The following is a 23577-nucleotide window of genomic DNA, read 5'->3' as shown; positions in this document are numbered from 1 at the left end:
GCACGCAGGCTCTTGAGTGCGGGCTCAGTAGTTGTGGCACATAGGCTCTTGAGTGCGGGCTCAGTAGTTGTGGCACGTGGGCCCCGTTGCTCTGTGGCACGCGGGATCCTCCCGGACCAGGGCTCGAACCCATGTCTTCTGCATTGGCAGGCAGACTCTCAACCACTGAGCCACCAGGGAAGTCCCTGCCTGGTGGTTTCTAAGGCCAGGCTTTGGAGAAGGCCATGGATTTTCTCCCCTGGAGAAGGCTCTAATATTTTTCATTGCATTTCTGGGGCTTCATGGACCCTCTGAAATTTTACCTCAGAACCCTTCTTCCTGAATTATTGCAAAGACAATTCATTTTCATGTATTGGTTCAGAGATTTTTGTTTTAGCCTCAGAGTCAGGCCTTGCATCTTAGACTTGGATGTGAGATACTGTTCAGATTTTGAGGTTAGAAGGAGGCCGGGGTGTGTGTGTGTGAGAGAGAGATACAGGAGGCCTGTTCAAATTTTGGCAGCTTTGTCACTTTACATGTCCAGTGTTTATTTGTGTGGTTTTTTTGTTTTTTGTTATTTTGGGTTTTTTTTTGTTGTTTGGCTGCGCCGCAAGGCATGCAGGATCTTAGTTCCCTGACCAGGGATCGAACCCGCACCCCCTGCAGTGGAAACCCAGAGTCTTGACCTCTGGACCACCAGGGAAGTCCCACATGTCCAGTGTTTTACAACCCATAAAAGAGGCCTCTTGTAGCTGAAGGAGAGGAAGTGATGGGCAGATCTAAAACGAGCTTGCAGACAACGTTTCGCCAAAAAGTTAAAATCTGAGGGGGGGAAATGTCAAGCATATTTGAGAAAAATGCCAAATCTGCAGTGTTAATATACAATGTTTTCCAAGTGGTTGCTGTTTTATCTCCTCTCAGATGAGGTTATCCATGTGGAAACAGCCAGCTGAGCAGGTTCTCAGTACATGTGAGCTGGATACATTTCTGAGTTTCAGAAATATTTTGTGTTCATGGCATTTCTCTTCTGCTAAGGTTTTCAAGGTTTTTCATACACTTGTATTTTAACCCAGTATATTTTCAGCATACCAGAGTACAAAGCAGAAGGCCAAGCTGTTACCTCAGTCTTTAGAATTTTGGCGTTCTGTGCCTTTTCTTTTACAAATATTATGAAGAAGGAGGGAAAAATCTCTTTTTACAGGAGAATAGTCTACGTCCTGTAAAATAAGCATATAAGGTATCTGTGTTAAGAGCACCCATGGGTGCGTCACACAACGTTTTAGATCTAGCAGAGGCTGCTTGTTGAAAGGCAGAGTTTCATTAACAGCAGCAGACATGGCAGAAGTGGAAATGTTGGTCTATTTTTGGATTTCCTCTGTGTTTGCTTTGAATTCATCTACTGATCACCTCTCTGTCTGCGTTCACCAAGCCGCCAGGCAGTGCTGTGCTTGTCAGGATCATCCAAACTCAGTAGACTCCATCCAGGGAGAGAGCTTTTCAGCGCCCTGGAGGAAGGTTTTGATGGAATGCAGGATTTGTGTGAAAGTGGAAGGATAACTAGAGGGAGGTTAGTTACATAACAGTCCTCTCAGACGAAGACCCGAGGTTAGAACTCTTAACCAGAGCTTGCGGACATTTCGGGTATTTTACTTCTTACTGAAAGTTACCTGTGGTGCCATGCTTACCTTTAGTTTCTGTTGTAGGGCAGCCCTGGGTATGTGGGGTCGCCTGGTATTGGCACACTTGCTGATGGAGAGTGTAAATGCAAATAAAATCTTACTCAGAGGTACCTTTTCCAGTTAGGTGAGGAGTTTGGTTTTTTCCTTGTTTTACCTTTTCACAAACTCCCCAGACTGGTTTATTTTTATTTTGTTTTTTTTTTTTGGCCACGCCACGCGGCTTGCGGGATCTTAGTTCCCTGACCAGGGATCGAACCCAGGCCACAGCAGTGAAAGCGCCAAGTCCTAACCACTGGACCGCCAGGGAATTCCCCCAAACTGGTTTAAGTCGATGAGAAGCCCTCCCCCTGCTCCTGCCTGTCAGTACTTTCTCCTGGTGACTGAAGATGCTAGACCAGGGTAAGGCCTGCAGGGAGTGGGCGTAGGAGTGGGCAGGTTTACTGACTGGGTACCTGGCCAGAGCTGGCCAAGAAATGCCTGGGCAGGGGTCTTCTGCTCAGGCTGGGGGGCCGAATTCAGGTGGAGGGTGCTTGTTTTCCTTCCCCCCCCCCCCACTTGCTGGGTGGCACTCTTTAGGGTACAGCAGAGCTGCAGGTGTCCCCAGGTTGCCGGGTGGGCTCCTTTTCCATCCCTCGCTCCTCTGCAGCCGGTGGAGATGCGGAAGGGCGAGGGTCTAGAGGAATGGGTGGAGGTGGAGGAAGGTGGGAAGGCCCTGCCCTTTTCTAATGGAGGCGATGAGGGCAGAAATTGAAAGCTAGGAGAGAGTTAAGTGAAGGGCGACTCCATAGGTCTCCCCTCGGTCTCTGGGAGGTGTGGGATTGTTGGTGAAGGAATCAGGAAACGGAGACAAAAGTCCCAAGAGAGAAAGGGCTGCTGGGCTGGACACACTGTCCTCGCCTCACCCTTTCCCCTTAACTTATCTCAAGACTCTGGGGGAAGAACACAGAGGACCCGGGTATCAGTGCCCAGGGCTCCCACGCGGGAGACTGGCAGTAAATGTTTAGAGGTCAATGGCAAGGAGAGGTTGGGAGAGCAAATATGTAACAAAAGACAGTTTTTCTTTGATTATCATCAGCTTCCAACGTCCTGCAGTAGAACCTGTGTGTGCCCACTGCCCAGGTTAAATCATTGTCCCCATTTGCCCAGGTTTGTCCCCACCATGACCTTCTTTTTCTTTTGTTTTGCTGCTTTAGTATTTTTAAAACAAGTTCCAGGTATCATGTCACAAATATTTCAGTATGCATCTCTAAAATGTTTGGGCGCTTTCCTATATAACTATGATGTTGTGATTAATAATACTCTTTTAATTTACAAAGATGGTTAAACTTCAACTTTCATTTTAAGTTAATCCTTTTTAGATAACTTCTTTTTAGAAAAAAAGATAATCAACCTCTATTTAAAATTTTAGAATAAGATATGCTAAGGCTCAAAGATGCAATGTAGGAGGGAGATAGATACCTTACAGTTAAGTAGTATCCAGTGTGACTTCGAAGGTAGCCAGTCACATGTACATCGTGGCTTCAGTTAGGTCAAGTACTAGTTGCAGCCCAGATCTGTCTGCGCCACTCACTTCCTACTCAGCATCTCTGCTTCAGGGTCCCAGACAGCTCTCGGTGTCCAGGGCCAACCTCCCCGCCCCAGCCCGACAGCCCCAAGCTCTTCGGCTGGTACCCCTGAATCTCGTTGAACAGTAATACCATCCTCTCATTCCACGAGCTGAAAACGTACGAGTCATCTTTGATGCCTCCTCCTCCTTCAGTCCTACATCCAGCCTGTCACGAAGCCTTATCACGTGTCACCTCATTTTCTCAGTTACTGTGCATGTCTCTTCCTGTCCATTAGCACCGCCCTGGTCGAAGCCCCAGAATAACATGCTAGCGGTTCTGTTTGTTCCATTTTGACCTCCTTCCACATTTCAACTGGAGAGAGCTGTTGAGAACGTAAATCTAATTTCGACCCACCCCTGCTTCAGCGCTCTCTGTGGCTCACGTAAAATAAGCGGTAACTGTCTGTACTTTGGTATAATCAAGATTGGATTTTATTTAACCGACTGATGCTAGGGTGTGCGCAGGTGTGCCCAGACCCAGCCTGGCTTCTAACGGAGCCTGTTGCATGTAGATTTCAGCAGCCCTGGGGTTCTGATGCTGTGCTTTCACTGTTGCTTGTCTACCCTCCCACCCGCCATCAGCACAGAGAAACAGTCAATAATACCTGCATCACAGCTCAAATATATGGAGAGAGAACAGAGAGTCTGTACACACACAAGTGAAGTTGTCAGTACACTTTAAAACGTTCTCATTAAAATTCTGTGTGAAATGCCGTTTTAAATTTTTTTATTTTGAAAGGGTTCAAGAGTATACGATAGAGAAAATAGTACAATGAAAACTCCTATATACCCATCCTTGGATTCAACAGTTATCAAGATTTTGCCACATTTGCTTTCTCTTTTTAAAAAGTATCCTTTTGAAGTATGTTAGTTAAATCCCAGGTATCATGCATTGAGAGCTTTTTTAAAAATTACAGTATTAATAATAGTTAAATATATCTTTAAGAACAAGACATATTGGACATTGGTTAGAATATCTGAAGCATCTGTGCAGAATAGTTTGTAAACCACTGCCCAATTCCAGCCATAAAGGAATCGTGTAAAAAAGATGTGTGAGTGCTTTAAAAAAACTCTCCCCGTGATGCTCAGTTCTTTGATCCTGGATTAGGATTAGGATTACCGTCAGGAAGTAGGATTAGATGGTCATCTCTGAGCTTCCCTTAAATCATGAGATACTATGATAATTACCAGTTTACTCAGTTTTTGCTGCTACTCTCTTATCATTTCAGATACCTAAGTCAGGAAAGCACTATCTTAGTTTGTGCTTTAAAGAAATACCTTCATTTACACCTTCCTGATTGCAGTGTTTCTCCTTATAAAACCCCAATTAAAAAGGATCTTTCATTTGCACAAATGATTTGAGAAGATTCCTGGCCAGCTTAGAGATGAAGCTTCTAAAGAAGAAGTAACTTTATTGTTTTATGATTTGTGTTTTAGTAAAATAAGGGTTGTTTGTTCATAAAGCCACTTTGCTATCTCTGCTTTTTCTAATTAGTTTTTTTATTTGGCTCTTTCCGTTTTTAAGTGTACAGAGAAGTTATTCTGAGCAGGCCATGATGACTTTTTGATTTAATATTAAAACAGTCCAGTTATTTAAACTCTCTTCTGGGGAAGAGGGAATACTTAACATCCAGAGATTAAAACCCGCTTACTGCATAAAATCCAGACCCTGAAACTCTCAGGCAGTGCCTGGGAACCGTGTCCGTGCCAGGTGAGATCCCTGTACCTGAGCTGTCAGCATCCAAAGTTTCTTCCAGACCAGTTGTTTTAACCTGAGGAATTTTAACATCATATTAGTATGCTTTGCAGAGGGCCCATGATCTATTTAGCCTTTTCCTAAATAGCTCTGTTTGGTATAATTATTATTTGTATGACTTGGATAGTACACACACACCGTTTGGGCTGGGAAGATTTCGCTTTAGAGTGTAGTACCAGCCATCCGCCTTCAGGCCACACCGCCATCGTTGCAGAACCTTAGGGATGCTTCGTAAAAGCAAAGAGGGCAGAGCTTGCCGTTTGTGTGGCTTCAGCTAGTGGAGAATATTCACCAATGCTGAAAAGGTGATTTGTTAACAGACGGCTTTTGTGTTTTGTTTTAGACTCACAAGAAGTGGACGAACAGCTGGTAGCAGAAGTGGTTGAAAAATGGTCATCTGAGGCTGGTTCTAGACCCTCAGAAAACAAGGCAGCTCAGCACGCTACTGAGTCTTACTCAGTCAAGGGTTTCAGAGAAGAACCTGAACACGATGTGAGCAAAATCTCTGTCGTGAGGCCGTTTTCCGTAGAAACCAAGAATTCCACGGCGCCCCAGGGGCCGCCTGGCCCAGCAGCGGCTCATGGCTGCGCGGCCGCGGTCCTAGGCCAGGCCGGGCTCTGCCCCCGCGCGCCGGGCGCCGCCCAGGACCAGGCAATGACCGAGGGCGCCATGGGGGCCACGCTGGAGGCCTCGGCGGAAGGTGACCCGGAGGCGGGGAGCCCGTGTCCGGAGCCCGGGGCCAGCAGAAGCAGGCTGCGGAAGCCCAGGCCCGTCCCCCCGAGGAAGAAGGCGGCAGGCGGCGGGGTCTCCGAAGCCCACCCCGACCTGGAGGGCGCGCGTCTTCCCCGGGCGGACCGCCAGTCCAGTCCCGACGGAGCGGCTGGGAACACCGCCACCCCTGCCCTGCTAGGAGGTGACAGGAGCCAGAAGTGTCCCCCCGAGGTGAGGGAGACACCGTGTGCCCCCGGCGGTGACACCCGCGACGCAGGGGCTGAGCTGCTGGAGGCGGTGAGGAGCTCCCCTCTGAAACTGGAGTTTGACTTCACGGAAGACGTGGAGACTGTGGAGTCCAGGAAAGGCCTCCCGAGGAAACCCGGCCGGAAACCGGGCAGCAGGGTGACGCCCAAGGTTCAGAAAGACGGCGCCGGGGAGCCAGCAGGCGCCCCGGGGGCAGGGGCGTCCTCAGAGCCGGGTCCCCGCCCGTGTCCCGGGGAGAGCCCCGACTTCGGGCCCTTTGGAGGCCACTCCCCGCTGCAGCGCTCGCCCCTGCTCTCAGCTCAGGGCTCCTACCGCTTTGACCCAGATCACTTTGACGAAGCCATGGATCCCTTTAAACCCGCTCTGACTTTAACGAGCAGTGACTTTGGTTCTCCCGCCGGTAGTCATATTAGTGAAATCTTAGAATCACCCAAGAAGGCAAAGTCGCGTTTGATCACGTGAGTGAGACGGGCGTGGGCCTTGTGTTCTGTGTCCTCTCTGTGAGTGCGGCGGCCACTGCTTTTGGTTTGGGTGAAGGTGCCCTGGGGCAGACGCAAAGCTTGTAACCTCGGACTGCAGTCTTCACTGTTTTGCCTAACTCTGGTGTGGAATCAGAGGTACCTGAGGTTTCCTTTATAGACGTCTGCCTTGCTTCTGAATCCTCAGTTTATTCAGCTGAGTTCTTTTTCCCCCCACCTTGGGTACTTTTTTCCTATTAAAAAAAAAGAATGTCACGGGCTAGGCAGGTAGAGATTTGACGGTTTTCAGAAATCCTATCTGAGCTGTCGGGAATCGTTTTATATACAGAATTCAGGTGTCAGTGCTAGCCATCTTTTTCAGCTTCTCTGTGGATGAAACAAGAATCCCAGGGCTGCAGGTTACCTGTGTAGTGTCAGTAACACGTGGGAAAGGGTCTTACAGAAGTCTTTTCACTTGAACAGAAAGCTGTGATTTTTGTTGGAAGCAAACCTACCACTAGAAGTTAGTGAGAATTCTTAGGTCTCCTGGTAAAGCTTCTGGCTCTTTCAGAAAGGAGGTGAGTTTCCAAAAAGAATCAAGACTATTTTAAACAATTGCCTAAATCTGACTAAATTAGGCTGTTAGTCTTCGTTGTGTGAGATCCCTCTCCCCACCAGACCCCCTTCTCCCGGGACATCTGGAGCCACTTTTGCAAGGTCCTCGGAGATCCCTTGGAGTGGCCACCCCCAGGCCATAATTCCACGTCACACTGCAGTTTAAACTTGTTACGGGGTGACCTTATCACGAAACTTGAGTCGATGACAATCTACTGGTATCTTTATGACCCTGTGACATTTTACTAAGAATTAGATATAAAGAAGGGCCAATGGGGAATTCCCTGGCGGTCCAGTGGTTAGGACTTGGCGCTTTCACTGCTGTGGCCCAGGTTCGATCCCTGGTCAGGGAACTAAGATCCCACAAGATGTGTGGTGTGGCCAAGTTAAGTAAATAGAGTATTTAAAAAAAAAAAAAAAAAAGGGCCAGTGACATGGTGGATGAAATATGAAAAGGGAGGGTGAGAGGTACCATGTGTTTCTCGTTGTCACCACAGTTGTATTGGCGAAATGCTTTTCAGCATAAATGTGACTTAAAGAAAAACACTAGATGGTGTGGTGATTGACACCAGAGAAAAAGGGTTAAAGAGCAGAAAGTATCAGTCAGGACCAAGAAGCCTGAGCAATGCAGGAACGGATTCTTCAGCAGCGCCAGAATATTCCCCAGGACGTCTAAAGGGAATAAAATGTCATTAATAGTTCTTGATCTGTCCTTTGATTATAGACACACAGTTAAATGGTTGCTGAAAAATATTATTAATCAGGTGACCTCAAGGTGCTCTTCTGTGGTTCAGGTTAGTTACCTGTGTCTAGACAATGCCCAGGGGACACGATGGCCAGGTCTTTGCCTGGGTTCTTCCTAACCTGGGGTCCCCTAAATATGGGCAGCCCTGCCTATCAGGGGTGACAAGGGGTCATTGGGAGCCTCCCTTTCAGTTGCTTGTTGAGGGTGTGTAGCCAGTGCATTCATGTTACATGAGACTAAAGTGGAACCAAAGGGAGGGAAGTTTATCCTACATCTTGTTTTCAGTAGCAAGAAGCACCCTCTCCCAGTCCTACCACCCTCGCCTGCTAGCATTTTCCTCCTGTTCTGTTTTTGATGAATGAACTTCTTGGTCTAAAATACCTTACAGATTTTTTTAAAACTCTTATGCAACCAAAACTCTTGTCTCCTTGTTCTTTCCGCAGGAGAAGGATGCTTAACCCCTTGTGTAACTTTGGGTTTCTTTTTTTTTAGAAAATCCCTTCATTGTAGAAAAGGCTGGAAGTATACAGGTGGAGGTAGCATCTAGCAGAGAGTTAGAAGTTCTGATAACAGGGTACTTGTGTGACTTCTTAAAAGATGACATAATTGGCGTCTCAGATCCTTCTTCTGTAAAATAGAGACATCATCCTATGATTGGGATTTTTGTGGGTCAAATAAGATAAATTATGTGAAATCACTTGGAGTTTCTCAGTAATATACACCTACCGGAGATATAAGCAGATACATTTTCAATTATATTTTCATTCATGCATTGATTGCCTTTAATCTGGATGACTAGACATTTAAGTGTAAACATACTCGGCAGTAATGCCGTTTTCTTACATTTACAAATATTTGAAAGTTTACTTTTCATCCATAAATTTGACTGTGTGACATTTCCGAGTGTTTCTACCACTCTCTTACTCCTGAGAATCATTCACTCACCAGTGGGAACATTCATGAGTATGACATTTTTAATTCGTGTCTCACCTCATAGAAAGAACTTTGCAGCCTTTATGTCTGCCAGACTAGAGATAAATATTCCAGGCTTTACATGATTTTTTTCTCCATCTGTCTGTCTCTTTCCCGTCTCTAATTTTGTTGGTGCATCAGGACTACTGAACAAGTGAAATTTCTCTGTTTTCTGTTGTAAGTACTCCTGTTTCTGGCTCTCCCTGGGGCCCTTGGCAGTTCCTCCCCTACCCTCCCCGGACCATCTCTCCATAGCATGTCGGCTTCCCTTTCTGAGTTGGATCTTCTGATGATTTTTTGCATTTCATTTGCCACTTCCTGAGCCAGCTTATTAGCCTTGCCATCTGTACCCAAAGGCTTGGAGATGGGCCCTCCCACCTCAGGTGCGAGAGCTTGCGTCCCTGGCTTGACACACGCCTCGTGCGACGCTGTGATGCTGCGTGCTGGCTTGGCCCTGCTCTCATCCCCGCAGTGGCTTGAGGAACTGCTCTGCTGTTTCATGTCAGGAACAATTGACTTTTTTGATAGGAGAAGGCTGCCGCCTCGGAGCAGGGGATACATTTTACCGAGTCGGCTCAACCTGAGTTTGGTGGCAGGGGTGACACTCAGGCATTAGGGAAGACAAGCAGACACTACCGAGGTGGTGGTCCCTCTTCTGGTAGCCATGCTGGTCTTTGTTTTTGCCCCGCAAAACGAGAAGAACTTGCAGTTTTGGTTGGGGGTGGGGTGGGGTGTGGTCAGAGCGGCGGTGCTGGAAATTCTTAAGTTCATTACAACAGAACAGAATCTGGATAGTCTTCAGATCACAAATCGCGTGCTAGTTTAAACAAAGCGGGCGGTTTGAGCTTCCCCAGTTCCGGCCGTGACGTTCGTTTTCCATCTTACTACTTAAGAGGAACGGTAACAGTTTGCTCACACATTTTTATTTTCATACTTTCTGTTGCCCACAGTCCTCCTCTGTGAGCACACAGGTCTGGAGCTGTCTTCCCAGACTTCTGTGGCTTTTAGCGCAATAAAGAACTTTTAAAGAATGTGGTCCGGCGTGGTAATTTTTCTGGTGACTATCAAAGCCAAGTGAGCGCGGATCAGATGACCCGACCGTCTCCAGGTACTGGGGCTGCTCTCGGCAAAGCTGTTGATGGCTGCTGGCGTGCAGTTACAAACCGTAGGGGCCAGAGTGCTGGTGTTTAGCTTCCCGCAGAAGCAAGCGAGGAGGTCACGGAGTTACAGTTCTTTGCTTGCCCTGCCTCTTGGGAGGGGATTCAGAGGCGGGAGGGTGTTTGTTCCCGTCGCTGACGCGTGCAGGTGTGACTCGCGTGGGGCTGTGCGCTTTGGCTTGTGTCTGCACCCACCGCTGTCTGCACCATCTCACAGCTTGGAGGTTGTCAGTGTGATTCCAAACCGGCCCGGTGTTCTGTTTGTTTTTTTCCCAGGAGTGGCTGTAAGGTGAAGAAATACGAAGCCCAGTCTCTGGCTTTGGATGGGTGTTCTCAGGTAAGTCTGTGTTCCCCGTCAGGGTGGTGATTAACGAAGATTTTCCAGTGGGGATCTGAGTACTCAGCTTTAAGGAAACCAATTCCCAAATCCTTGACTTCCTAAGCTGGTCTGAGAAAGGGCTCTGAAGATAAGGGAACCGTTCCTTCACAGCTACCCTTTTGCCACTTTTTTTTGATAAAGTTCCCTCTCGCCCATTCTCAGTCTTACTAGGGTGCATCGCCACTGGGTGTGAAACCTCTGGGCACCAAAGGGGGGATTTGAAGTACTGGTGTAAGTTACAAGAAGGTGATTGACTCCAGTGACTGGATAATATATTTTTAAAGTCAGATGGTTTTCCAGTTCATTGCTTTTAACAAGTTAGGAGAGCCTGAATTGTCAGCTGATAGACTATTAAAAATCGTTTTTGGCACAGTGATATGTGTCAGTTACATCTCAATTAAAAAGATAATTATTTGGACTTTCCTGGTGGTCCAGTGGTTAGGACTCTGCACTTCCACTGCAGGGGGCTCGGGCTCGATCCCCGGTCGGGGAATTAAGATCCCCCATGCGGCACGACATGGCCCAAAAGGAAAAAAAAAAAAGATAATTATGGATGATAGAATTTTTTGGAACATAATTTGGAAAGGAGTTCAAAGAACTGAGACATTTCTATTACAAACTTCCTTCTGTTTCACCTATTTATTTGTATTAGTAAGGCTTCTGGCTTCTTGATTATAATTATAAAAATGGAAAACAGGAATAAAATTGATGCTGACCTTTGTTTCATTCTAGCAATAAATATTTGTCCATGACTATATAATTAATTGGGAAACACACACACAAACACACACAAAAACAAGCAAACAAAAGAAAACCCGGACCCATTTGATCGCAATGAAGTCCTTTTTTTTTTCCTTTTTAAAACTTTATTCCAGCGTAACCTTGATTACAGAAATACAGTCATTGTATTTTAAGTTTAACTTATCTTATGCAATTTGGACCAAAAACTTGGTAAATGGTTTAAGATTTTTTAAAAAAATTTGATTTATTCTTCATCTATTACAAATATATGAAGTATCTACCTTCAAATGCTGCTAAAGCAGGCAGCAAGAACCATGAAAAATTTACCTTTGATTTGCTTCAGAAAAATAACACATATTACGTTGTAAAAGTTTTTTAAAATTGGTGCAACAAAATATTGTAATCGATTTCCATTTCTTAAACATTTTACTTTTGTGTTTGATTGTACTTACCAAACACTGTAATCTTTTTAGAATAAATTGTGCGTTTGTAATTGTAGTGATAACTCCCCAGAAGAAAAAAATGTTAACACTTAGAGACTTATGGTTGTAAAAAAAGGTTTTAAAAATTTTTTTAAACAAATGTAATAGGAGAACTTTAAAAAACTTGAAAGCAAATGCATTTCTTTGGGATAATTTCTTGATGGAAGTAGCGAGGAAATACAAATTCAGAGAGGAAAAGGAATGTTGTAAATTTCTGACTATTAAAGGGCTTATTCATGTTGGATTTTAAGCAGATGGTAAAGTATCAAATCACTAGAGTAACTAAATTGAATTAATAAGCCAAGTCAGTATTTAAAATACAATAACAATTTTTTCTTTTCTTTTGTATCTGTGTAAGAGGATGGATGTTCTCCAAACTTACTGTGATAATTTCATGATGTATGTAAGTCATATCATTATGCTGTACCTCTTAAAGTTACACAGTGCTGTATGTCAGTTATATCTCAATAAAACTGGAAGGAGAGAGAAGTAAACAAGCAAACAAATAAATAATATGTAGCAGATATTATAGCCTTTGTGACTACTTAAGCTCATAGTGAAAGGTTTTTAGATGTCACCTGAAAATACAGTGGGGTGCATAAATTTTCCAGAAAAGTCTAGGATCTATCTATATGAGCAAAATGTATGAAAACTATTTTCTTCAGCCAGTTAAACTTCTTGCTTATAAATTTAGGCTAGAAAAGCTTAATTTTTTAAACCTCAGGTGTGAATTACAGAAGGTAGGCCCTAGAAAATACAACCTTCCATGGTTGAGGGGCTGCAGCTTCTTCCTTGGTTGGTACCCAGATTCGTGGAGAACATCCATATGGAATGGCGGCTGCTTTGCTCTTCCTGAGATATTGCTTTCCCCACTGCTTGCCCTCCTAAATGGTAGCATCTCATCTGTTGCCTTTCCCAGGATGAAGGAGCAGTGATCTCCCAGATTTCAGACATTTCTAACAGGGATGGCCATGCTACCGACGAGGAGAAGCTGGCGTCCACGTCATCTGGTCAGAAACCCATTGGGGCCGAGGGGAAAGGTGAGCCAGAGGACGACCTGGAGTACTTTGAATGTTCCAATGTTCCCGTGTCTGCCATAAATCATGCGTTTTCATCCTCAGAAGCAGGTATGGAAGCAAATCTTCATCTTTCTTACGTACATAAGCATAGAAATGCCTGGAAGCCCAGGGCTGGAGACACTTTAAAGAGATTAGAGAACGGGTCCCTTGATGGATAGGTTTAGGCTGCTGGTCTGTGCTTTGCTTCTCTGCCTGGAGAAGAGACACAAAAGGGTGTCAGTGGAGCGCCAGGGACATATGGATCCGAGTGGCAGGATGTACGGAGACGCTGATGTATCAGACTGCTTGAATTCTTTCATAATTATTTCAGTCTGGCCACATCTTCACGTGTAGTGACCTGGAACCATGTTGTGATTATTGGGCTCCTGGTTTCCCTTACAGAAATAATAACGACTAACAGGTATAGTTGCTTCCACACGCGGGCACTGTTCTAAGTGCTTTACGTGTAGTAACTCATGTCTCCTCACTAGGTAGCGTTCTTTTTTTGTTTATTTTGTTTCTTTTTAAATTGAAGTACAGTTGATTTACAATGTTGTCTTAGTTTCAGGTGTACAGCAAACTGATTCAGTTACATATATTTTTTCAGATTCTTTTCCATTATAGGTTATTACAAGATACTGAATATAGCTCCCTGTGCCATACAGTAGCCCCTTGTTTTTTTATCTGTTTTATACTAGGCAGCATTCTTTTCCCCGTCATCAGAGAGGGAAAGTGAGACAGAAGTTAAGGATCTCGGCCACGGTCTCCTGTCTAGTAAGTGGTGGACTAGGGTCCGAGTTCCCAGCAGTCTTGGCTCCACGGTCTTTTAACCACAGGGCTAACGTGTGAAGAGATGGTTTTCGTTACCCTCAACTATTGTAAATTTTCCTGCCTGCAGACTTGGTGGATTGAACATGAGTGATGCTTCTTCATGTTCTAATAAGGGCCGAGACCAACCTGTGCTGAAGCTTAGTGCTGTTTTCCTCTTTAGAACATTCTAAATCCGAGGCCCTTTTCCAGGTCCCAGGTTGTCTCTGTGGCCTTAACCTTCATCGTGAAGCACTTGGCACCGTGTTCCTGACTTCATTAAACATTATTGGAAGCTCAGGTCTTTAGCAACATAGTTCAATGTGGAGCTTTTATACTTAGAATTTAAAAAATAATGATCTATCATCAAACCAGAGAAGCAGGTGGAAATCTGGACATTGTGAGAGTTATCTCCCCACCTACCCAGGTCTGTTTCCCGTCTGTAAAATAAACATTCCAGGCACTGTTGCAGATTTCCTCCCAGGCCTCTTTTCTGCTCTGATGTTTTCTCCAAAGACCCCGTTTGCCATTTCCTTTTGTGCCCCTTTACCCATTACACAGGCTTACCCTTAGGACGCTCATACCTACACTTATTTCTTGTATATGAAATGCCTTTCTTCACCATTGTCCTGTAGAGATTCTGCCCATCCTTGCTGGTCTATCTCAGAAAGGTCACTTGGCTCCCACTGCGTTTCTTCGTACGTTCCATGTATTGGTTATGGAAGGTTATCTTTTATGGAAGGTTATCTTTGATAAACTTGTTGAGGTTAAGGACTATGAGTGATTCATCTTCGATTTTCCTCTAGTGCAGGTGCATGGTCCATGTTTGTTGAATTATATCCTTCCTAACTAGGAGGAAATTCCTTTGGCAGAAACTTCATGAGCTGGGGCTCTGCCAACAGAACAGCTCCCGTTAACACCGTTCGTAACTGATGAGCCACATCGTGGGAGCGAGCAGGAGCCCTGGTCGTGTGGGGTGGGAGGGTGTGGAGGTGGGATGGGTGAACTGTGTCCTGGGATATCACCTTCAGCCTGGGTCTTGATAGATGAATACGAAGATGCACCCCAAGGAGTCTCTCACAGGGATGGGAAGGAACCTGCCACACAGGTAAAGTGCCCAGTAGCTGTCCGTGAGTACAGGGCAAGTGGGAACCCGGGGTCGTCCTGAGGAATTGGGGCTTTATCAGTATAGAGGAGCCACTGAAGGTTTTTAAGCGAAGTAGTGATGGTCACATTTGTGTTCTCAATAATTCACTCTCGACAGTGCACTAAAGTAGTAATTTGTGATTGCAGGTGGAGGATTGCAGGTGGAGCTTTAGCATTTTATGTGCTTTTACGTATTTAAAAATTTTCTTCAACGAGTGCATGTTCCTTTAATCAGAAAGAGCATAGTGTTGGTTTTTTGTAAACGTTGACTCTGGTGGTAGAGCGGAGCCGAGGAAACCAGCTTGAAGGGTGTGGGGAGGATAATGAATTTAGTTTTCAGGCATTGAAATTTAGAGGTTTTTGTTTTATCTGCTACATTAATTCCACTGAAGTACCCTTCAGGGCTGGAATTCAGATTCACTCCAACTTGGTAATAAAACAGCTTTCAGCATTAACGGTTTCTCCCCTTTCTGAAATGACCCCGTGGTTAGTCCAACTCACTTGCAAAACTTTTCATGGACACAAGGGGGCAGCCTTGCCGTTCTCTCCACCTGAGGACGTGCTTCCGTCTGAGGCTGACCGACCCTAAGCTCCTCGTTCCTCTGGATGTTTTGGACCCTGAACACAGACGGCGCAGTGGTCAGCAGAATGTAGCGCGTCTTCGGAGATCTTGAGATGCTGTTCAGGGGTCCATGGATGTCCTTCCGGGCCTGCCTGGGGTTTGCCAGAGTCTCTCAGTGGGAAGGAAAGGCACAGCCTCTTGGGATGACTCTAAAAATGACTCTCTGTGTTTTAGGCACTGAGAAGGAGACGTGCCAGCCGATGGAGAAGGATGGACCCGCCGTGCCCGTGAGTCCCCAGGCTCGTGGGGGAGGGGTGTGAGCGCGGGGGGTTCAGCGTTTGTTTTGAAGCCCATGTTAACTCAGTAATTAAATTCTGGTCTGTGTCTGGTGACGGGCATGAGATATAAATAAAGCACAGCTGCTTCACTTGAGGCGTCTCGGAGGGTGACCACTAGCACTTGGACCTGTAGCTGGACGTCCTGAGATGTCCTCCAAGTATAAAGTGCAACCAGCGTTTGACGACTTAGCGCAGAAAAGAAGGGAAAATAAAATGTCTCTAACTTTTTACACTGATATCATGCTGATGTTTTGGATCTATTGGGTTAATGAAGCTATATTATTAAAATTAATTTCACCTGTTTCTTTTTACCCCTTAAATGTGGCTACTGAGAATATTTAAATTACATATGGCTTACGTTGTATTTCTTTTGAGCAGCCCCAGTTGTAGATTACAAAATGGAAACCAGGGTTCCCCTGTGGTGAATGTTACACCAGGATGTGTCCCCGGGACCGAGGGCACCAGGGCTGACCCACCGCGCATCAGGTGTCAGGAAGGCTGGATGTTGTGAGCTAATTAAAAACCATTTGTTTTCTTTTTAACTTTTAGGCTTACAAAAATAGTACAAAGAATTCCTATAACTCTTGCACCCATGCTCCTCAAACTTTAACCTCTTCTGTAATCAGAATCAGTAAACGCTGGTACGGCATTATTGTCTGGTCTGTAAACTGTATCCAGGTCTTGCCAGCTACCCCCACTAGTGTCCTTTCTCTGGCACAGGATCCAGGGCAGGACCCCTTATGGCGTTCAGTGCCTGTGTTCTCAGTCTCCTTTAATCTGTGACAGTTCCTCAGTCTGTCTCTGTCCTTCCAGACCTTGGCTCTGTTCAAGAGTGCTGGTTAGTTGTTTTGTAGAATATCTTTCAATTTGGGCTCGTCGAGTGTTTCCTCGTGAGTAAATTCAGTTTATGCATTTTTGGCACGAATGCATCAGAAGTGACCTCATGGGTATCGGTGCATCCCATTATTGGTGGAATTAACTTTGATCACGTGGTTAAGGTGGGGTCTTCTGGGTTCCTCACTTGAACTAAGTTTTAAAGGAAGAATGGGGTTTGCCAGGTAGATAAGGCAATGAAGGATGTTCTGGGCAGGAGAGTTGTACTGTGCAAAGACAGGGAGTGAGAAGAAGCATGGGCTTTATAAGGAGTTGTAGGGACGAATAATCTCACGTGATCGGAGGATACTGTGCATGTGGTAGGAGAGAGCCAGGCCACTGGGGCCCTAGACATCGTGCCGGGAGGCTTGGAATTCATGGAAAAGCAGCAGAGAACTCTCCTGGGGGTTGAAGTAGGGAGCATCATGATCGGTGGTAAATCAGAGGATGGGATGGAGGCTGGGACCTAGCAGGTAGAACCATCACTGCTTGGTGGCTTCCGGGGTGTACGTGGTGGCCGAGGTGGAGGTTGGAGAAAGTCGCTGAAGGCCATCGAGGTTTCCGCCTTGAACATCTGAGAGGTCGGCGTTGCTGATAACCAAGCCCAGAGGGGCCGCGTCTCGACAGGTGGCACCGCTGTCCATCTCGTTGTCTAAGCCACAGCCCTGGGGTCCTCTTGGACTCCCCCGTCCTCTGTATTCCCACACGTAGGGCCTGTGGTTTCCACGTCCAGAAAGCAGATGTTGTAAATCCGTCTACTTTTGCCGAGCCCGTGGCCACCACCAGTCTTTCTAAGCATGGTGGCAGTTTCCTAATGAATCTCCCTGTTCCCGAGGCTATTCTGTCCTCCTTTTCCATCAGCCAGAGTTGTTCCTCTTTGCTTAAACCCTTTCGTTGGCTTCCCTTGTCTTTAGGCTGAGCTCAGACTCTGCTGTGGCCTCCGCGGCTTTCTACACCGCCCCTGCCTCCTTCCCACGCCAGACCCTTGCCCAGCCAAGCGGGCTTTCGTTCACTGCTGTGGGCCCGCCCCTTGGAGGCACTTTCTCTTCTCCCCGCCTGCCCCACGGGTTGGGACCGTGACTGTGTGCCGGCCCCTGCACCCCAGCACCGACCACAGTGAACACGGCTGAACGTAGGAGCCAGTACGTCAGGAGTGTAGAGGAGGAGCAGAATCGTAGGAGTTCAGTTTTAGACGTGTGGCCTTGAGACATCTGTGAGACCAGCTTCTCGGTTCACATCTCCTGTAGGCAGTGAGACGCACACAGCGTGAGCTCAGGAAAAGTCAAGGTTGGCTTCAGTAGATCTGAGTGCCCTTAGGACACGGGATAGTTGAAGCTGAAGGATTAGGTGACGTTGTGACAGAAACGTTCTTAACCTGGATCCACAGTAAGAATACATTTTGCATCCTGGCTCGTAGGTACGTATGACACATCTCAACACATGCGTTTGTATTGTTATCAAACAAATTGCACAGGACAGCGTCTGCCTTTCTTCATGTGGCTCAGTCTGATTTCTTCTATTCTATTTCATTTTTTTTAATGCACGTTGCTTGTCCTAGTAACCGTTTTCGTGACTCACCATTGGACTGCGACCCACGGTGTTTCCCTGGAAGGACACAGAGTAAGGGACGTAGGGGTGGGCGAGGGAGCCGTGGGCGCCAGGCAGAAGGAGGACATGCACACAGGGGTCAGGGACCTGGAGCGTGGTCCCCTCTCAGGGGCATTACACCGCAGTGACGGTGGTTTCCGGACAGAATCACTGTTTTGGGAGCCAGGTCTTGTAATCATTCCCAGCACAGCCACTGTGGCTGATGGCACAGTCACTTAGAGGAGCCACTGAGGCCACCATTCCGCGAGTAGTGAAGTGTCCCCCCATCTGTGGGAGGGGGCCCTTCCCCACAAAAGGATGAGACTCCAGCCTCCGCTCCCCAAACTGCCTGGTCGTGCCCTTAGGGAAACCACTTTCCTGTGACGTTTTCCAGGTACTGTGGAAGCGTCGTCTAGTCTTTTCTGTGTGTAAAAATGGCAAAGGGATGGTCGAAGGCCGTGTTGAGGGGCCCAAGCACTGGTCTGCAGATTCGGGAGGTTTACCCACGTTCTTGAAACGCCCCGGTTACGCTTGCACGTTCCCCAGTTATTCATCCACAGAGTTAGCCCCACCTCCATGCCTCGGCTCGGCAGGGTGATTGTGAAGATGCAGGGAAAGGGTAACGTGCAAGGCTGAGCCAGAAAGCCCTGAGCTGCTGTGAGGTGGCGTGACGTTGGCGGGAAAGCTGGGGGAGAGCGGGAGAGAGAAGGTGGGGGAAGCCTTGTCTCCAGAGCCCCCTGCAAAGACCACATCCTGGGTCGTCATCTTTGAGCAGTAATTCCAGTTGAACTTGCGGAAGTAAATTAATTTCTACTTCCTTAGAACGCTGAATCAGCATTGCATAAAGAACTTGCAATATTCAAAACACTGACTAAGAAGTCTGTTTAGTCTGGCCTTTGCCTCAGTAAGCCTCTGGGTGTTGCTCTGAAGGGCATTCCTGTTTCAGTCTCTGCCCAGCACCAGGGGGCAGCCAGGGCCGAGTAACTAAGACCGGAGGGCGGTCATCTCGCTTTTCAGCTGCTGGTCTACAGCGTCTTTCACTTAGGAGTCAATCTGCTATTTTTTCAAAGAAATCTTAAACTTCTTAAAAGTTGAGTTCACTTGGCTTTTCCAGTGTGTCTCCGTTAGAAGTGGCAGGGGGGACACTGCTCTAACGGGTTCAAGGACAGATGGGATGAGCCTGACAGATTAGGGATCCTGATTTCTCTCATCGCAAGGACGTGAGCAGAGAATTACCTTGTGGCATCTGCGCTCACTGTGAACTTACAGCCAAGACTCCCCTGGGTCCCACTGTCTGTAGACAGGTCTTTGTGGCTCCTCAAGGGTGAATGCTTTGTGGGACAGGGAGAAAGACCAGGGGATATGAAGCAGGACCCTTTTGGAAGGATGTGATTGATCCGATTGGTTTAGCATCTTTATTAAACACGTTCTAGATTGCCCAGCCCAGGAAGAGATGGTCAGGCCAGTTTCTGGTGATGGTAGATTCTGTAGGCTTTCTGTGCTGTTTGATAAACGGTATAAAGGACTGAGGAATGTAAAAAGCTAAATAAATCCTAGAGGACTGGAAAAGGCAGCTAAAATAGGCCACGGCTATAAATTCCTCGTAAGAGCTGTTGCATTTTGAGCCACGGGGCTTGTGGCATATGGCCAGGCAGAGGGAGTGGCCGGGAGAGCTGCCGGCTGAACGAAGAGCCCACTCGTCCGGGTGTATTTGTCCCCATCTAAGGCCTGATCTTCCAGCTCGGAACGCTGCCCCTTCCAGACACCCCATTTGTTAAGAGCGAAGTCGTTAAACACGTGGGCGGACTGAATTCATTTATCCCCTCATGGATGAATGAGATGCAGAACTCCAGCACAGACAGTATTTCCCTTACTAAGAAAACGTGGCTTATTTCCCAAACCCTTGCTAACGTGAGGGTCACGGAAGGCACAGGGGACCAGTTTCCCAGAGTCGCCTTGTCTTAGGGATTCTGATTTAGAATAATAAAACCAAAAGGCTGGTTTACAATGTAATAATTTAGAGTCGGACATGTAACGAGATGAACCAGATGTGTGGGCTGGACCTAGTAGGCAGGTTACACGGGAAGCGGGATGGTGGGGAGCAGTCTTGATGAGCTTTGTGGCATGGGAGGTGGGGGGATGCGTCGCGTGTCCAGCGTGTCGGTGACCGACAGCTGCCGATCGTGATCTCATCATCTCTGGGTCAGGAGTCCTGGGCCAGCTTCCCTGAGCGCCCCTGACTCGGGGTCTCTCCCCAGCTGTTCTCGGGGTCAGCCCTGACCAGGGCTGCGGTCACCTCCAGGCTCAGCTTGGGCGGATCTGCTTCCAAGCTCTCTCACTTGGCCGTTGGCAGTTCCTTGCCACGTGGCCTCTCCACAGAGCTTCTCACAGCCGGAGCCTCTTTGTCAACGAGTGACACCGCATGACTTTACCACCTTCCGTTCTTTTAGACGAGGGTCACTGAGTCCAGCCCAACTCGAGGGGAGGAGGCTACACGAAAGGACTCGTACAGGAGGTGGGGTCATTGGGGGCCATTTTAGGGCTGCCGGCCCCTAGTAGCTTCTGGCTCTGGTGATGGAGCTCTCCCAGGATAGAAGGTGTTTCTGGGGGGCCTCGGGCTTCCGTCAGCATGGTGGGCTGGCCTCCCCCAGATGGTGCAGGAACGGGCACCGCCAGCTTGTGGCTTTTGCATTTTCCCCCTTCTGTGGCCTCAGCCAGGGGTTTGTCTCTTGGACCCTTGGCTGAGGGCAGTGAAGACCTAGGCAAAAATTATGTGTGTGTTCTTGAGCATTTTCTAGAGAGAGGGTGAGTCCGTAATGACCCTGAAAAGTTAAAAACCACTGTCTACGTTGACCTTGCACTTCCTCTTCAAGCTCGATTCAAACAAGATACCAGAGCCCGATTGATTACAGTCAGTAACTAATTGATCAGTTATGCTGACGTTGAAGATTATTCCCTAATCCTAACCCTAACTCTAATAATTTTTTTTAAAAAAGATTCCCAGGTCACCTTGGCGGGCATTTTGGGTGTTATTAGATCAGCTTTTTCCCCATTTATACAAAAAGTTAACATAGGTGGGAGGAAATAACCCCCAAAAATGCTTTTTAGGAAAAAAAGTGGTACAAAGCCCAGGTTCTTGTGAAAAACAAAATCCTAACTGAATGTGGCTCTCGGGAACCCAGGTTTATGGCAGAAATCAAGCTGGCACCTCAGAAGGTGACATGTTGACAGAAGGGAACTGAAAACTCAGTGTCGGGAAGACCCAGGACATGGAAATGCAGCCCAGACCCTGGCGTCTGTGCACTTGACAACATCGCTGTGTCTCCGCATGCCAGCCCTCGGGGCCACTGAAATTCCCTGTAATCCTGAATCATCCTGGGGTGGGGTCAGAGTTCACGTATATTTGCCATTTCTACCTGCTTAGGCCTGAAAGTCATTTTAGAAACATTTCCATCCAAAGTGGCCAAATAATAGTACACACAAAGCATCTATATGTAAAAAGGTTGACACTTTTTTGGGAATTTATTTACATGGAACACATCATCCCCAGAGATCCCCAGGTTCACGAGACGTTAACCACAGATGGTTTTCTCTTTTATGCACATGACTCTCTGGTGACTGACCTCTATGATAATTACACTGTCTCCTTTTTGGATGAGAAGAAAACTTCTGTAGGCAGTCCGTCAAAACAGAAGCTAAGACCTCCCTGATATTCAGTAGAACGGGTTTTCCTTCAGATCGTACTGTAACTAGATTTTTTTTTTTAAGCTTCCCCCGCTGTTTTTTCCCCTTCAAACGTGTTTTTTAAAGGGTGTGATCAGTTTCTTCAGGAGGAAGTTATCGGAGGATATTTGGGGTTAAGAAGCTGAAGAGCGGACGTCTTACCTGTGCCCTCTCCCCCAACAGGCACTGCTGGATTCCCTGGGGGAGAAGGGCCCTGTGTCCGTGGCCTGTGGAGGGGAGAGCCCGCTGGACGGCATCTGCCTCAGTGAATCAGACAAGACTGCCGTGCTCACCCTGATACGAGAAGAGGTAAAGGCTTCCTCGCTGCGTCCGCTTCTGGCCCCGTTTCTTTGTAAAGCCCGTGTGCCGGTGGGTGGGTTCCATCTCTGCTGGCTTGAGTTCTTTCTCCCCGGCTGGAAGTCCCTGTTTCCTCCACTTGTAGCTCGTATAAAGGGCTCCCTGTAAAACGCCTCGTTGGAGCTGGATTCCTGGCCTCCTGGTATCCAGAGGGCAAAGCTGACGCTTGGAAATATCCTTGAGAACTTTTGTACACTTCTTTATCTTTTAGCCCTGAAGTTTTACATATCGCATTTTGCCAACTTTACCCACGTATGTAACTAAATCAGCACCTTCATTCCACAGGGAATATATGCTGGTGCCTAAAAGTTTCTTCAATTCTAGACTTGCAGGAATGTAGCATTGTTTCCTACCTTCATCCATTCTTTTTTTTCTTTTTTTTTTTCCTTTCAGAGTTATTTTATTCAGAAACAAACAATTATAAATATATGTATCTTTTCTTCCCTCTTTTAGACAAATGGTAGAATACTACATATACCATTCTGTACCTTGCTTTTCTCACTTAAAAATACATCATGCTGATCATTCCATATTAGTATTTTTTTTTTTTTCTTGAAGATGGAACCCTTTTATAGGAACATATTTGCAAAATCAACCCATATTAGTATTTAATGCATGCCTACTTCTTTTTCTTTTTATAAATTTATTTATTTATTATTATTATTATTTTTAATTTATTTATTTTATCAATTTATTTTTTTGGCTGCATTGGGTCTTCGTTGCTGTGCGCGGGCTTTCTCTAGTTGCAGCGAGTGGGGGCTACTCTTCATTGCGGTGGATTCTCTTGTTGCAGAGTACAGGCTCTAGGCACGTGGGCTTCAGTAGTTGCAGCACACAGGCTCAGTAGTTGTGGCTCGCGGGCTCTAGAGCACGGGCTCAGTAGTTGTGGCGCATGGGCTTAGTTGCTCGGCGGCATGTGGGATCTTCCCGGACCAGGGTTCGAACCCGTGTCCCCTGCATTGGCAGGCGGATTCTTAACCACTGCACCACCAGGGAAGCCCGCGTGCCTACTTCTTTTTCACATCTGTATAGTGTCCCACAGCCAAATTGGGTCATCAGGGACTTAAGTTCTTGCCATTTCATCTTCAGTGTACTGGCCTGTCCCCTTCAATGTCATAGGTCAGCTCTCCTCATGGTCCTAAGATGGCTGCTACAGCTCCATGCTTCATACTGCAGACATCAATGCCTAGCATTAGAAAACGTCTAATTCTCGCCATTCACCTCTCTTTAGGAGCAAAGTCCTCTTTTTTAGGACTTCCCCAAAAGTCCCCAGCAGACTTCCTCTCACATCTTAATGCCTATAATCCCTTCATCCATTCTTTAATTAAAGAACTCAACTCTCGAATCCCTGTATCGTGTTTATTGAACATCTTCTGTTCAAAATAGATCTCTGCTAGGCCTTTCCTGGGTGATCTGGAAAATGTGAAAGACACTGTTAGGTACCATTAATCAGTCACCTCCCTCGTCTGTTATGTTTCTCTGCTGTATTTTATGTGTTTGGTTTGTGTGTTTCTTGATGATTCCACCTTATTTTTAAGAAGGTGATTCCCTCAGTGTAGCGACTTAATTTTTATAATAT

The 23577-nt window shown here is 46.7% G+C and overlaps 1 protein-coding gene across 13 annotated transcripts in view; it reads left to right on the top strand.

Annotated features, from left to right (window-relative positions):
- Window positions 1–23577, top strand: part of TACC1 (transforming acidic coiled-coil containing protein 1) — a 114502-nt gene that overhangs the window by 79270 nt on the left and 11655 nt on the right. For 5 of the 13 annotated variants that reach the window (XM_068532046.1, XM_068532039.1, XM_068532041.1 and 2 more), the window contains 6 exons: window positions 5364–6456; window positions 8930–8965; window positions 10222–10282; window positions 12467–12674; window positions 15355–15407; window positions 21825–21950. In XM_068532046.1, coding sequence (XP_068388147.1) covers window positions 5675–6456; window positions 8930–8965; window positions 10222–10282; window positions 12467–12674; window positions 15355–15407; window positions 21825–21950 — 1266 coding nt within the window. In that variant the 5' untranslated portion in view covers window positions 5364–5674. The remainder of the gene's footprint in view (window positions 1–5363; window positions 6457–8929; window positions 8966–10221; window positions 10283–12466; window positions 12675–15354; window positions 15408–21824; window positions 21951–23577) is intronic. The other 8 variants (XM_068532043.1, XM_068532040.1, XM_068532045.1 and 5 more) reach the window with 5 other exon arrangements.

This window comes from Eschrichtius robustus, chromosome 21 (genome assembly GCF_028021215.1).
Source record: "Eschrichtius robustus isolate mEscRob2 chromosome 21, mEscRob2.pri, whole genome shotgun sequence".
In the NCBI taxonomy this organism is placed as follows: Eukaryota; Metazoa; Chordata; class Mammalia; order Artiodactyla; family Eschrichtiidae; genus Eschrichtius; species Eschrichtius robustus.
The sequence above is the reverse complement of the archived record's forward strand: the minus strand, read 5'-3'. Positions and strand labels throughout refer to the sequence as shown.